The sequence below is a fragment of the Meles meles genome, chromosome 7, assembly GCF_922984935.1.
Source record: "Meles meles chromosome 7, mMelMel3.1 paternal haplotype, whole genome shotgun sequence".
In the NCBI taxonomy this organism is placed as follows: Eukaryota; Metazoa; Chordata; class Mammalia; order Carnivora; family Mustelidae; genus Meles; species Meles meles.
Genome location: NC_060072.1, coordinates 61,561,152 through 61,576,639, shown reverse-complemented (window position 1 = coordinate 61,576,639; position 15,488 = coordinate 61,561,152). Strand labels below are relative to the sequence as shown.

The 15,488-nt window shown below is 36.2% G+C and overlaps 1 protein-coding gene across 2 annotated transcripts in view; it reads right to left on the bottom strand.

The window, feature by feature from the left end:
- PIK3C2G (phosphatidylinositol-4-phosphate 3-kinase catalytic subunit type 2 gamma) overlaps positions 1-15,488 on the bottom strand; it is a 327,581-nt gene that overhangs the window by 103,666 nt on the left and 208,427 nt on the right. For both annotated transcript variants that reach the window (XM_046012794.1, XM_046012795.1), the window contains 2 exons: positions 14,947-15,083; positions 12,926-13,095 (listed from right to left, as the gene is read on the bottom strand). In XM_046012794.1, coding sequence (XP_045868750.1) covers positions 12,926-13,095; positions 14,947-15,083 — 307 coding nt within the window. The remainder of the gene's footprint in view (positions 1-12,925; positions 13,096-14,946; positions 15,084-15,488) is intronic.

Below are 15,488 nucleotides of genomic sequence, written 5' to 3'. Positions count from 1 at the left end.
TGTCTAGGAAGACCCTAGTCATGAAGCCCTTCAGATGTATATCATTGGGCCATATACTGGGGGGATGATTGCCAACATGCATATTGGGGGTAGAGATAAAGGAAATTTCCAAAGAATTTTTTTATGTTAAAGTAGACTTACAGGATCCTGGGGGATTGGGATAAATGTTAAGCTAAGATTGTGTTTTGCCTGTAGCAAAGTATTAACATCAAGGCAGCTGAGTTTCTAGAGGAATGTCACTTTGCCTGTTTCAAGGACTTGTCAATGGGCGGTAAGTAGAACGGAAATTTAATTTTTCTTTTGCCTTTGTTTCTCACATCACATCTACCATACAACCCAATAATTATACTTTTGAAAACTTGTCTCAGAGAAATGAAAATTTATATTCCCACAAAAGCATATACATGACTGTTCATAGTAGCTTTTTTTTTTTTTAAGATTTTATTTATTTATTTGAGAGACAGAGCAAGAACAGGCAGGGTGGGAAGCAGAGATGCTCCTTGTGGAGCATGAAATAGAGAAATGGACGCAGAAGCATTGTGGGATTGCTGGGCTGTGAGGACAGCCTATTTGAAAATGGGGATAATGTTTGCCTGTAGTCGCGGTGGTCTATAGCAGCCCTTGGCTGCTATGGTGTAGAACAGAAAAAGATGAGTGGGTTATGGCACATGTTTATCTTCTGCCTTCACACTTTTATTCACAGCACTCAGACTATTAAATATAGGCTCTTTTTTTTCCTTTTCCCCACGAATTTAAGTTCTCATCCTTTCTTCAAAGTCCTGCTATTGTTATACTTCCTCCTGAAATCTTCTCAGTATCACTAGCCCTCCCAGTGGGGATTGCCCTATTCTGAAATATATTTTTAAGGAAAATGGACCAAGCATCCTAATTGTAATGGATGCCCTCTGAAATAAGTGAGATGTTGTATCCTTAAAGTGAGTGGTCTTCCACTTATTGATCTATTCCTTGAGCAAATATGTGCATATTTTAAAAATGAATGATGTTCAATTTTAAAGTATGGAACACATAAGCTATTTAAGGACACCATTATGCACAGAAGTAACTTCCTCCAATGTGATTTATACAGTCTAGATAATAGCCCTGGACCACATCCCAACAGCTCGGGTGGTCTTTGGTCACCCAAAGTTCAATAAAACGGTCGCTGGTGGGCTTTGAAAACTAGAGTCACATCCCATAAACATTTAGCTATTCCTATTAGATGACTCTTTTTAAAATGTAAAAAAACTTAAAAGAGAATGACAATTGTTCCTGTCTTTTCACCTCTAAGAGAGGACATTGTCTGTGGATGAGAGAGTGGCCCTGTTACTTTAACACGTGGTCTTAGTTTGTGAATGCTTCTCACAGTATAGTGAGAACATATTGTGTGCAACATATTTGATTGTAGTTGTTAAAGATATAAATTTAATATATATCATGGCCATAAATGCAGGATAACTATGTCATCTGTTACTAACTAAAGAAACAGCCATCTGTCCCAATACTGGAAAGAAAACAGAGTGTGCTAGGATTATTGAGAAATGGGAGTATCAGTTTCCCACAGGGCATCTTCCCAAGGGTCCTACCACCAACTGCTCATGATTTTGGACAAGTTATAACCACCAAAACTTCTCTCTTAGTTCTCGATCTGTAAATTAGAGAAAATAACAGCAGCTACCTCAAAGAGTTTCTATGAGGATTAATTAGGTAATGCATACCAAGTATTTATGAAGCTTAAAAGGGTAATTTTGACTAGTTCCTTGAGAATCTGATCCCCTATACCAGATGATCACACTAAGGAGTGCTTACTTTTTGCCACTCCCAGTGATAATCCAGAGCAATGTGAGAAAAGCTACCTATTTCAATGCTGCTGATGGAGGCAGGGGATCTGGAGAATGAAATGGAAATATAGAGAACTCTATGAAGGATTCATGGGCTCTGTGGACATACATATTTCTTCTTTTTATACTATAGTTCATCTACTATTTACTTGAGCAACTGAGAATGTCAGTAAATGGACATAAATTTTAGTCTTAAACTTTAGACTCAAGTGTTTGAATATGTATTTGTACCCTGAATTGAAATGTGGGAATCAGGAATGAGGTACATTTTATTTTTATTATTGAAACTATTATTATTGATTTCATGAATTTCAGATGGTTTTGCTCCCATGAAATATCATAGTAACATTAAAATATATTGTCTTAGAGATTTAAAAAATTGTAGACTCATATCAGGGAGATCATATGATAGTTGTCTTTCTCCGATTGACTTATTTCACTAAGCATGATACGCTCTAGTTCCATCCACGTCGTCGCAAATGGCATGATTTCATTTCTTTTGATGGCTGCATAGTATTCCATTTGGGAGGGAGACAAACCATAAATGACTCTTAATCTCACAAAACAAACTGGGGGTTGCTGGGGGGAGGTGGGATTGGGAGAGGGGGAGCGGGCTATGGACATTGGGGAGGGGAGGCAAACCATAAGAGACTATGGACTCTGAAAAACAACCTGAGGGTTTTGAAGGGTCAGGGATGGGAGGTTGGGGCAACCTGAGGGTTTTGAAGGGTCAGGGGTGGGAGGTTGGGGGAACAGGTGGTGGGTAATGGGGAGGGCACGTTTTGCATGGAGCACTGGGTGTTGTGCAAAAAGAATGAATACTGTTACACTGAAAAAATAAATAAAATGAAAAAAAAAATAATAAAAAAATAAAAAAAATAAAAAGGAAAAAAAAATTGTAGACTCCCATCATAGTGAATGGTGCTATTAGCGTACCAATAAATGAATGCAGACGGAGTACACTGGGAATGTGTAAGCCTATACTTTTCTGGTATCACAAACGACTTACATTTCAGAGAACACATTTTGCTGTCCAACAGAAACAACCCAAGTCTCTTGTCTAATATCCATGAGTTAATTGAGAAGGCAAATTTGGAATCTCCATTGGATAGGATAGAACCTTGTATAATTAGACAGCACAGGAAAGTGCAATATAGAGAAAATATAAGGGTGCATGTACATTACAAAAAGAACATTTAACACACCATGAGATCTCCAAGCTCTCAGCAATTATGACCTAAGGGGACTCTCACCAATAATCTGTTAAGTATAAAATATGTTTGTTTCTTCTTCTCCTTGTCTAGCCTCTTGTGGATGCACTGTGGGTCCACAGTTAGACTCTGAGAGGTCCCTGATCTTAAATTGCTTAGAAATGTTAGATGCTGACTCTGGAGTTCCTGTCAGGCTCAGATACATTATCTCTCTTATTTGAAAAGAGTAGTTAAAACAGCTACCTCTTCAAAATGATCAGTCGTACTTTCTTAAGTCTGATATTTTGGGTGTGAGTTTATAGTAGGTCAGGATTTTATGAGGACAAGAAGAGACTGATCAGGTCAGCTCCTCTGAAATCTCATGTTGCCTCCCTTGAGTTTGAGTTCAAGAATAAGTGTATAGTTATGCTTTGCATGAAATTTCAATGTATGCTTGGAACAGATGCTAGTCTAGCTATGAGGAAAAGATTATCAATGCCATAATGCTTGTGTGAAATTGGATTGTGCCATCACATTTTAAATAAGATTAGGCTTTCAAATCAAGTTGGAAATAAAAATCGAGAATAGTCCAGGTTACCTCTGCAAACATTTAAATAGCCCACAAAGTTACTATTTGCATGATCAAAATTTATGAATCATGCTTGAAATGGACATTTTATCTCTTACTAAGTTTAACACCATGAGTTAAAACTCTGTATGGAAGCAGGTACTCTGTCTTTAATGGAACACTAGATGAAGTTCTTACACTAGGTTCATGTTTAGGAGACATGTGCGGTCTTTCTTTAAATTTCTTTAAAAACTAGATTCAGACTCAGTACTATCATATGCTTATACTGACAGGCACATACCACAGGCCAGTTGAGGAGAGCATGCATGTCTTCTATGTCAATCATACTTTGTTCACAATGGAGGACAGACTTATTGAGTGCCAGAAGGCAGAATCCTCCCACTATTTTGTTTTCTCTCCCTTCTTCCCTCTCTCATTTTGTTCCTTTTATTCCCTCTTTCTCCTACACTTCATCCTTTCTTATCATCCCTCTCTCTTCTCATTTAAAAACTTACAAGTCTCTCTTTGAAGAAAATTCATGGGTTTTTTTGTTTGTTTGTTTTAATTGGAGGAACTGTTTTCTACATATATTGGGAGGGAGGTAAATATAAAAAGTTATTCAGAAGAAACCAGACAATAAAAAACCCAGTGGAATGATAAGGGGGATGGGAGAAGGAGAAATAATAGTCAGTAGATGAAAATGACAGAACAAACTTTTTCTGGAAATAAGTCTATGTGAGAGTACTTTGAACATCAAAGCACTATTCAGATGTTAGGTATAGTTTGCCTGGGACTGGCTTTGTGACTGGTGGAAGCCTTTGTGAAACTTATAGTGTACCAATTTTGTTTCAGTTATTTCATTGTGGTTGAATCCACATTACATAAAATTTATCATCTCAACAATTTTTAAGTGTATAGTTCAGTGGTATTAAATATGTTCATGACATTGTGCAACTACTGTCATCATCCATCTGCATTGTTCTTTTCATCTTATAAAACTGAAACACTATACCCATTAAACAATAACTCCACATTTCCCCCCTCCACCCAGCAGCTGGCCACCACTATTTTGCTTTTTGTTTCTATGAATGTGATTACCCTAAGTACCTCATGTAAGTGAAATCATGCAGTATTTGTCTTTTTGTGACTGGTTTATTTCACTTAACATGTCCTCAAGGTTCATCCATGTTGTTGTATGTGTTAGAATTTCTTTCCTTTTTTTTTTTTTAAGATTTTATTTGTTTATTTGACAGAGAGAGATCACAAGTAGGCAGAGAGGCAGGCAGAGAGAGAGAGAAGGAAGCAGGCTCCCCGCTGAGCAGAGAGCCCGATGCGGGACTCGATCCCAGGACCCTGAGATCATGACCTGAGCCGAAGGCAGCGGCTTAACCCACTGAGCCACCCAGGCGCCCCTAGAATTTCTTTCCTTTTAAGGCTGAATAATATTATATTAAATGTATATGCCATGTTCCTCTTACCCATTCATCTGTTGATAAACCCTTGGGTTGCTTCCCCATTTCAGTTACTGTGAATAATGCTGCTATAAACATGAGTGTACAAAGACCTCTTTGAGACCCTGCTTTTAATTCTTTTCAGTAGAATTGCTGGATCTTATGGTAATTTTTTATAAATTTTTGAGAAACACAGTATTTTTTGAGGCCATACTGTGTCCCATAGCAGCGGGATCATTTTACATTTCCACTAACATTGTACAGGAGGTACAGTTTCTTCTCATTTTCACCAAGACTTGTTTTCTGCTTTTTAATATTATCCATATTAATGGGTGTAAGGTAATGGTTCAAATTTTGAGTCTCATTCCCAACTCCCACACATAAACTGACCATTAAGTAAAAATCCCTTGGTAAATTTATAGTTAGGATAACAGAATATGGCAGGTTCTTAATTTGATCTTCAGAAAAATTGTACTTTCTTAGGTCAAGAGAGGTAAATTTTAAGACATTTTTGTAGTGATCCTTCAATCAACCAAAATTGAGCTTCTGCTAAGTGTCAGGAACTTGCTAGATGCTTAAGATACAAAGATACCCTTAAGGCACTCACAGTTGGAGAAGTACTGGAAAATGTGCTTTTTTCAGATACTGCTCTCAGTAAAAAAAACCCACAATGTTTATTAATAAACATTTGTGTGAATAACAGACCAATGAGACTCACCTAATTTTAGAGAACACTAAGATAGTAATTAAAGCATGTAAGTGATCATTAATGCCTATATAGCACTTGAATTACAATGAATATTACATAAAACCAGAATGATTGGAGTAAGACAAAAAAATCTTTTAATCTGCTAAGGGAGTTTGTTTGTTTGTTTGTTTTTCCCAAGAATGATTTTAAATTAAGGAAATTTAGAATATAAACATTATAATTCTCAAATTAGAAATTAAACAAAAGAATTTTAAATCAGTGGTAACTATTGAAGATAATGTCAAGATGATTATAGATACAGGGAATTTTTATGACTAATATTAGGATGAAAATTCTGGGATGAATTATATTTGGTGATAGGTGATCTATCGAGATAAAGTTTGAAGTGCATAAACCATGCTATAAGAAGATAGATACATAATATTTTATTTATCTTCATGTAAATATTTGAATAGGAAAAAAGAGTTGGAATTTTATTTTGTTTGTGTTCTGGAATGATTGATTATCTGTTTTAAATGGATTCATGTCCTCTGATATGGTGGCATATATTTAACTCACTTTTTTTTTTTTTTTTAAGAAAAAAAGAAAGCGCTTATTTGTGACATTCTGCAGTTTTCATGGTGTGTATACTTTCACTATGGCTGATTTCAGGCTACCAAAGTGATGTCGCTGAACATGGAGCTGAGAAGGAATACAGACAATATGCTCTTGCAAGCTAGCCCCTGTCACTGGTGAAAAAACCAAGCTAGCTTGATCCAGGTCAAGGACACTTCTGCTTCTGCCTGAAATTATATCAGAAGTCAAGAATGACTTGGTGAAATACCTTATAGTCTAAATAAACCTGAAGAATACTGCAATGTAGTAAAAAAGATTGCAGCGCAATCTGTCAGTTAAGAAGCCTCAAAGCCAGAGAACTTTAAGGACTAAAAAGTTCAACTCATGTGTTTCAGAGCACATACTTTTAAAAAAGTACCAAAATAAGATATTCAAATAATTTTAAACATAAAGACACAATAATCACCTAGAAATGCAGTCTCATTTCTTGTCACTTCATTTGAAGTACTTACACTACAGTTAATTAGAACATTTCTTGAGCCTTACTCAATGCTAGACACTCTTCTAAGCACTTCACAAGTATCAGTAAAACTACATTGAATCACAGAGAAGACACTTGTTCAAGGTCACATCATTAGTACATTGTAGTATGGAATTAAAGAAAAAAATCATACAGTGTATCTCCAGAGTATCTGAGCTTAACCACCACTCATACAACCTTTAAAATTAAAGACTTCACGCAAGTCTAGTATTACTGAAGTGAAAGACCACACGGATTGTGAAAATATAGTTTGGAAAAATACAAATATGAAACAATGAATTAGAAGAACAATAAACATCACCAATAAAAGGCCTTCCTTAAATTTTCCTCCTCTATACGAGAAAGTCACCATCAAAAAATTACTGAGTTGAAATTTGCAGTTTATTACAATGATATCTTTCATGTAATGAAAAAATTGCAATGTAGAAATCACTGTTACAAGGGAAATTTGAGCGCAAATGTGTGTGGATGCATAATTTTTTAACCACTTTAATTTGAATTTTTGTGAGAGAAAATAAAGAAGATAATAATGAAGCAATTATTTCAAAAGAAAAACCAGACAGAAACTTCAGAAAGTTGGTGAAATTCTTCATTGTTTCCATTGTAAGGATTAACCAAATTTCCCCCAGAATCATTACGGGATACTAGGGCTGAATCGCCCTGTGATTTAACCCACTGGCGTAAATCCTCTTTATCTAATCTCATAATTAAAACCATTAAGGAAGGATTTTTTGTTTATATACAGGATTTGAAATCCTTCATATTCATAGCTGAGATGACATTTCTTCTTCTCTCTTCAAGCTAGAAAGTCTACAGGAGGCTCCAATCTGGTCTAAGCACAGGCTTTCCAGATTTCTGGTAAAATGAATTCAGGGGAATGGTTCAGGGACACCTGGGTAAGAATTCCAAATGAAAGTGTTGCTGGGCTAACTTGATATAATCCAAGAGTCAGGAGAGCCAATGTCTATGAGCATTTTCTAAACAGAATTACATAAATGTTTTAGTGTGAGATGTTCCGGAATGGTGATGTAAACATGAGTGTTAAAGGGCAATGGCCCAACAAGAAATCAGTTTCTTTCTCAAGATCCTGCTTGTAAGGAAAACATCACCTCATTATTCTTCCTTTTAAAGAAACCAAAGATCAAAGGAAAATCTATCCCCAGATACACAACTGTTTCTGCTCTGTTGGTCTGTTAATTTCCATTATTAAGTTCTGTAACCTTGGCTGAAGGTTTTATCTACATTAGAGAGGATCTTATGTGTGTACGTGATTTCTTTTTGCCAACCCATAAACCATCCCCAACTTTAAACTACGACTCTTTATGTGCAATTGAGCAATGATCAAGGCAAGTGGATTTTGAAGTGAAATTACTTGATATGTGTCAGTAATCCTTTGTAAACCTAAAAAGTCCTACAAATACTTTCCTCCTCCCTGTGTTTAAGGAGTAGATAGTAGTAGAAGCACATGTGTCTGGGATACATGTACTTTCTGGGATACATGTAATTATGTTAAGGAGTATGATCCTGGTTATTACTGGTTATTACTAGAGCATTATATGGTCTTGCTGGACTGTTAGAGAGTAGGATAGTTCTAGTTTACATGCCTGACTTTGTACATTATGGACAGGTTATTAATATGTCTAGTGGGTGTTTAAAAGAAGTTAGGTGAGGGGTGCTTGGGTGGCTCAGTGGGTCAAACCTCTGTCTTTAGCCTGGGTCATGATCTCAGGGTCCTGGGATCGAGCCCCACATTGGGGTCTCTGCCCAGCGGAAAGCCTGCTTCTCTCTCTCTGCCTGCCTCTCTGCCTGTTTGTGATCTCTCTGTCAAATAAATAAATAAAATCTTAAAAAAAAAAAAAAGAAGTTAGGTAAAGCTAGACTTTTCTCTAAAGATCAGGTCTGGGATGCCTGGGTGGTTCAGTCGTTAAGCATCTACCTTCAACTCAGGTCATGATCCTGGGATCCTGGGATCGAGCCCCACATTTGGCTCCCTGCTCAGCAGGAAGCCTGCTTCTCCCTCTCTGATTCCCCATGCTTGTGCTCCCTCTCTTGCTGTGTCTCTCCCGGTCAAATAAAAAATTAAAATCGCTAAAGAAATAGATAAAGATCAGGTCTATAATGTAAAAAAGGTAGTAAAAATAAGAATGTTCATGTGTCATGGGGGATATAGAAGTTTGATTTATAAGAAGCCTATTGTCAACCTAGCAACCAATAAGAACAACCAATGGTCCTAGGACAGAAGTAGTCAGCTGTCTTATGAAACAGCATTCAAATGAACTCTTGACACAGCCAAAAGAGACTTGGAAGAAAATTGTTAGAATACAAATTCAGAAGTAACAGTTTCAAGACAGAAATCCAAGGGGACATTGCTAATGAGTCTTACATAGCCACTGGTGGAGATAAAATCTTGCAAATAATAATCCAAATGGATCATTGTGCTGCAGCTGGCCCCCTTAACTGGTGAACAATAATCAATAATCTCAAAAGAAGACAGTGTTAACTTCATTTTTGTTCATCCAATCAATAATTATTGAATGATTGAGGGCTTCCCTATGAATGGTTTATTACCTGATAAGCAATATTAAGAACCTACTATCAGTGAGGATCTGTCCTGGGTACATTTTCATGCACCTCAGACATTGCACAAAAAGAGATTTAAAATTGCCATAAGAGGACCTGAATAGACATTTTTCCAAATAACACATACAAACAGCCAACAGATATATGTAAAGATGCTGCATATCACAGATGATCAGGGAAATGCAAATCAAAACCACAATGAGATATCACTTTACAGCTGTTAGAAAGACTAGTATCAAAAAGCAAGAAATAACAAATGTTGGTGAGGATATGGAGAAAACAAAACTCTTGTGCAGTTGGTGGGAATGTAAATTGGTCCAGTCACTATGGAAAGCAGCATGAAGGTTCCTCAAAAAATTAAAAACAAAGAAGTACCATACAATCCAGTAATTCCACTTCTGAGTATTTACATGAAGAAAATGAAAAGATTAATTTGAAAAAATATATGCACCCTTACGCTTATGTCCATCAACAGATGAGTGGATAAAGATGTGGCATACATACACAATGGAATATTACTCGGCCATAAAAAAGAAAGAAGTCTTGCTATCATGACAACATGAATGGATCCATAAGGTATCATGCTAGGTGAAATAAATTAGACAGAGAAAGACAAATATCATATGATTTCACTTATGTAAGTGGAATCTGAAAAATAAAACAAAACAAAACAAATAAACAAAAAAACCAAAAAACAGAGATAAACTCATAAATATCCAGAACTGGTAGTTGCCAGAAGTGAAGGCAGTAGGAGATAGCAAAATAGATGAAAGGGATTTATAGGTACAAGCTTCCAGTTATAAAATAAATAGGTCAGAGGGATAAAATGTACAGCATGGGGAATATATATATTATATATGTGTGTATATATATGTCCCTATTATATGATAACACTGTAATAACTGTGTGGTGACAGATGGTGACATTTATGGTATTTTGTAATATATAGAATTGCTGAATCACTATGCTGTACACCTGAAACTAATATAATATTATATGTCAAAAAATTGTCAAATGTAGAAGCAGCAGCAGCTGTTGTAATATTAATAAACAAACAAATTTGGCTCTACCTTTTCTATAGACCCTGGGACATATCTCCATTATAGCACTTACCATATTGTTCAGTAACTTGCTTTTTTTTTTTTTTTTAAGATTTTACTTATTTGACTGACAGAGATCACAAGTAGGCAGAGAGGCAGGTGGGGGTGGGCGGGCGTTAACCAGGCTCCCTGCTGAGCAGAAAGCCCGATGTGGGGCTCCATCCCAGGACCCCGAGACCATGACCCGAGCCGAAGGCAAAGGCTTTAACCCACTGAGTCACTCAGGCACCCTAGTAACTTGTTCTTTACTTTATATGTCTCCCTCAACTTTTTCTGTAGGAATGAAATATTTATATATATATATATATTTTTAACCACCACTATGGTCAACACTATTGCTGGTTAAATGAATAAGTAAGGGTTAACCCAAATTTTCAGTGGACCATACAGCAAAATAAACAAATAAAGATGTCAAAATTGTAATCTAATCTTTAAATTTCTGGGAAAGAGTGGATTTTAGAGAAAACACGTTACATGAGTAAATTGTGTCTATGCTCATATGTTAGTTAACATTTGTCTTCATAAACTAGGTATCCTGCCTCTATGGATGTTCTAAAAGTACAAACTAAAAAGTACAACTCTCTATTTGCCCTCTCTACATTTTACAGTGATTATTCATGTTTTTGTCTTTTAGTATTCTAAGAAAGATCAAACCCCATTGAGGTGGTAAATGTGGACTATTACACTTTGTGTCCTCAAGGTTTATTACAGTCCTCAGCACACAGACAATCCTGAGTAGATTTTTAAGGAATGAATGCAGATGTGGTGAATTTTCTCAATGTAGTCAGTATAGAAGGCAGTGTACTGGAAAGAATAACAAGTGAAGTGATTCCATTTGTATGTCTCTACAAAATAGGAAAAATCATATTATGTAGTTTATGCTGGCATTTTAATACCAGATAATGGTCATCTAATGAAAGTTCATCATGCTCTCTTGTAGAAGACATTATTTCTTCTATGGAGGAGCTGCTTTTAGCTAAAAGTGACTGATTACACTTGAGAATGGTTTGATTCCATTTCTACTTTCAGGTGAAGTATCTTTTTAAAGCAAGGGACTTTTAGTCTTAAACTTTGAGTTTCCTTGCCCCAGTACAAATAAAAGAAAACAAAAACTTACTCATCCATCAGTTCTTTTTGGGTTCAGTAAATGATAAAATTATTTATTAAGACCAAAAATCCAGGAGTCATCCTTGAGTGTTTTCCTTTCTTCTCCTACCTGCTAAGCTCCTCCCCCAGTCCATTAATCATGCCGAGTGTCCAAGTGATTAGCAGGTCCTATGACTCTGACTCCAAAATATATTCTCAATCTGTCAGTTTTTATCACTTCCTTTCCATTAAGGTCTTGCCCTAATCATTGTAGTAGACTCCTATCTTGTCTTATTACTTCACAGGACAGCAGGAAAGAGTTTTGAAATCCACTGAAATCCATCAACTGCTTGTCCCTGAACCTAAAATAAAAGCCAACCTCCTTACCATGTCCTTAGTGACCCACATGATCTGACCTCCACTGAAATATTCACCTTTACCTCCTATTATCTGCCCCTCTCCATTCACCTCTAGGCCCTAGGCCTTCTTGTCATTGGAACACACCAGGCTTATTTCCATGTGCATGACTGTTGTTTTTGGTGCTCTCTCTTCTTAGAATACTATTTTCACAGATTTCCACAAGGTGAATCATTAATTACACAGTTGTGTCCCATCTCTTCCTAGAGGCCTCTTTAAAATAGCATCTCTGCTCCAGTAACTCTCTATTCCATTTCCTTGCTTTAGTTTCTTATTAACAAACTCCTCCTTTCCTCATATCATTTCTTTGCATGTTAACTTGTTTAATGTGTGTCATCTCTACTAGAAAGAGATCAGGGTTTGTGTCTGCCTTGTTTACAGTTATAGCTTCAGAGCCTTGAATGGTAGTTACTCACTAGGTATTTTTGGAATGCTTCAAGGTGATCTCAGTGTAGGAAATGTCCTAGTTTTATGATATGTACACCGGGGTGGGGATTGCTATGGGTAATATACCACATGTATTGAGACCATGAATTCATGCCTCATTGTCCATTCAAGGTTTATAAAAAAATGAAAATATTATATTTTGACGTCTATTCAAGATTTATAAAAAATGAAAATATTATATTTCAGACAATTCAGCCTAGAATAGGATTAAGGTCTCATGGGAAAAGTTCACTAACAATTTGAGGAAACCTAATTTATTCCATTAACAATCTATGGAAAAAATATTTCCTTCAATCTTATTAGATATATAAACATGTTTGTGTCATTTGGGGGGATGTGAGAGATGGGAGTCAGTCATTTACTGGATTCCTATGCCATTACATGTTATACATCACTCTAGGACATTGCTTAATTACTCTAAAAAACATTATTTGGACACTGACCTTTTTATCCCTCCAAATGTTTGTGCATGACCTAGGAATTTTCCAAAGTCAATATGAAACATGTGGCCTGACTTTGTCAGCATGATATTGTCATTATGCCGGTCACAGACTCCCAGGATGAACGTTACCACACACCAGCCAGCACAGGAATAGAAAAAGTTCCTCAAGGCCTAATCAGTTGAAAAACAATAACACAAAGATAATAAACACACAAAATGAGCAAATGTGTTAGCATCAGAGTTAGTGGTAAAAACTATCATAAAAAGCAATATTACATAATTAAGAACTACTTCTACATCTCAGTTGAGAGAAGATTATGATTAAATGACTGGTTCTGGATATGCTACAGAAGAACATGAAGCAACTTCTTCTTTGGCCTAATGAATGTTTTCATTGAAATTGTGCAAAATACCCCTTTTACTCAGTTGGTTCTAATTTTCATAGTTTATTGAAGAGGATTCCTGGTGTGGGTTTTTTTGGTATCTCAAATATGCAATATTGAATGATTTTTTTCAAGGTAAAAAAAGAAATAATATGGCTCAATATTGCCTATCCCCAGAGAAATTTAAAATATCAATTTTGAATATTTGAATTTTTAACATGGATAAAGCCATATTGAGATTTATGTAATATATTATGTACATCCTTACACATAGGTCATCTACTTGTCCAAAAATGGTTTGGTACAGTCTATATCAGTTAATGTCTTTGTGGGTGGAAGTAGATAATCACTGAGTCAATTGTGGCTTCTGTTTCTTCTAGAAACAGAGGTTTCTTGCCAAAACTACTCTTTATTTTCAAAATGGTCTCCTGGGTATACATCATTTTTGTCAAAGATGCAACTTTTTAACCAAGGTGTAACCATGAGTGATTGGTTGGGCCATGGTAATCGGTCTCCTAGAATGGTGTGGCTGACATGCTAGAGTGGAAATCTGTGTCACTGAACCTAGTTCATGTCTTAGTTCTGGATATCCCAAGATCCTGAACAAGTCATTTAATTTGTCTATCTAGATAATTTTCACTTATAAAATGATGATAATAAAAGATGCCTGTACATGGTAGTTGTGAAGAGCAAATGTGTGTGAAAACATCTCTAATTATAATCCCAGAGATTTGTGCCAAACTCAAGTTATAATTTTGGGAATGGTGAAAAAATAGATTTCAAGATAATGTCATCTTATCTTTGTTATTTGACCTCCAAAGGCCTGTATTTTGTTCTACTCCAATCTCACAGAAGCCTGAATAGATGAACTCTTGGGTCTCTCTATCATGGCCTGTGCTAAGTAGGGTGACCAATCATCCCAGTTTGCTCAGGAGTGAGGCACTTCCTAGGATGAAGGAATTTCAGTGCTCTGGACAGTTCCAAAAAAATTCAATGTTAGACCATATTCTTTCTTTGTGTGAATTAGTATAAAGTTGCCTCTGCCTCTGGGTACATCCTGTTGTACCAGTTCATGCCCTGGCAAGTGGAACAAAGCCTGGCTTTAACCAACTCATCCCATTGGCTGGGAGCTCCGGTATAGGGCAGAACCTGCAAAACTGTACACTGCAGACCAGATGCCAGCATGAAGTTAAGTGGGAAAAAATGTTTGCAGTTAAATAAAACACTACATTTTGTAAAGTTCTGAGATATTAAAAAAAAAAAAAACAACAAAACTCTACTATGCCTTCTGCAAACATTGAAAGAACAAGGCTTAAAAAGGTAGAGCTCAGCAGAAGAAATGCATTGCAAAGGAAGGAGGGGGATTTATAGAAATGGGAGATTGTGTACAAGCATGCAGAGGTAACTTGAAAGAGTAATTTCAAGGAGCATCTCAGCAGAGATAGCTGTAAGAATTAAAACCAAATACAGAAATTTTATCTAGTTAATATACCATTTAAACTGGGTTATTATTACTAAGCTAATGACTGAGTACACTCAAGGTGTACTTAATTTACTTTTTCATCAACCACAATAGCTAATGATCCAGAGCATATTCTGATTTATCACCTTATTTAAAATTAACTGCAGGAGGACAAACCTTTTCATAATCTTCCTTTAAATGGTTGTGCTGGCTGAACCACTTCTTGATTGTATTTTCCTTCAAAGGTCCAATCAGCCCAGAATGGCGATGAATCTTTGCTAGGGTTATGGCATCAGGTACCATCTGCACCAATCCTGGTGGATAAAAAAGAGGTTATAGAAGTATTCCTACGTCACAGGATGAGGAATACTTAGGAAACACATCTTGATCTATGCAGCAACAATAATCAGCACTAATGTGGGTTACCCTTTTCTTGGCAAAACTTCTTTTCTGAAGGAGCCTATCTAGATGGCCTTCTTTCTAATTTTTCTGAATCCTGGGGAGCAATGAGGCTGCTTATAGTGTTTGGATCAGATCTATCAGAAGAAGCTTTACTGTTTTTTCTTGAACTACAGTAGAGAGCCAGTCTAAATGGTCTCAAAGAGCTCCCACTGAGTCAGTGAGGTAGTGGGTTAATTAACATACAATTTGTGCATTCATTTACAGTTTAAGGGAGGACATTCAAATTTGTATGACAAGCATAATTATGATGAAAGAGA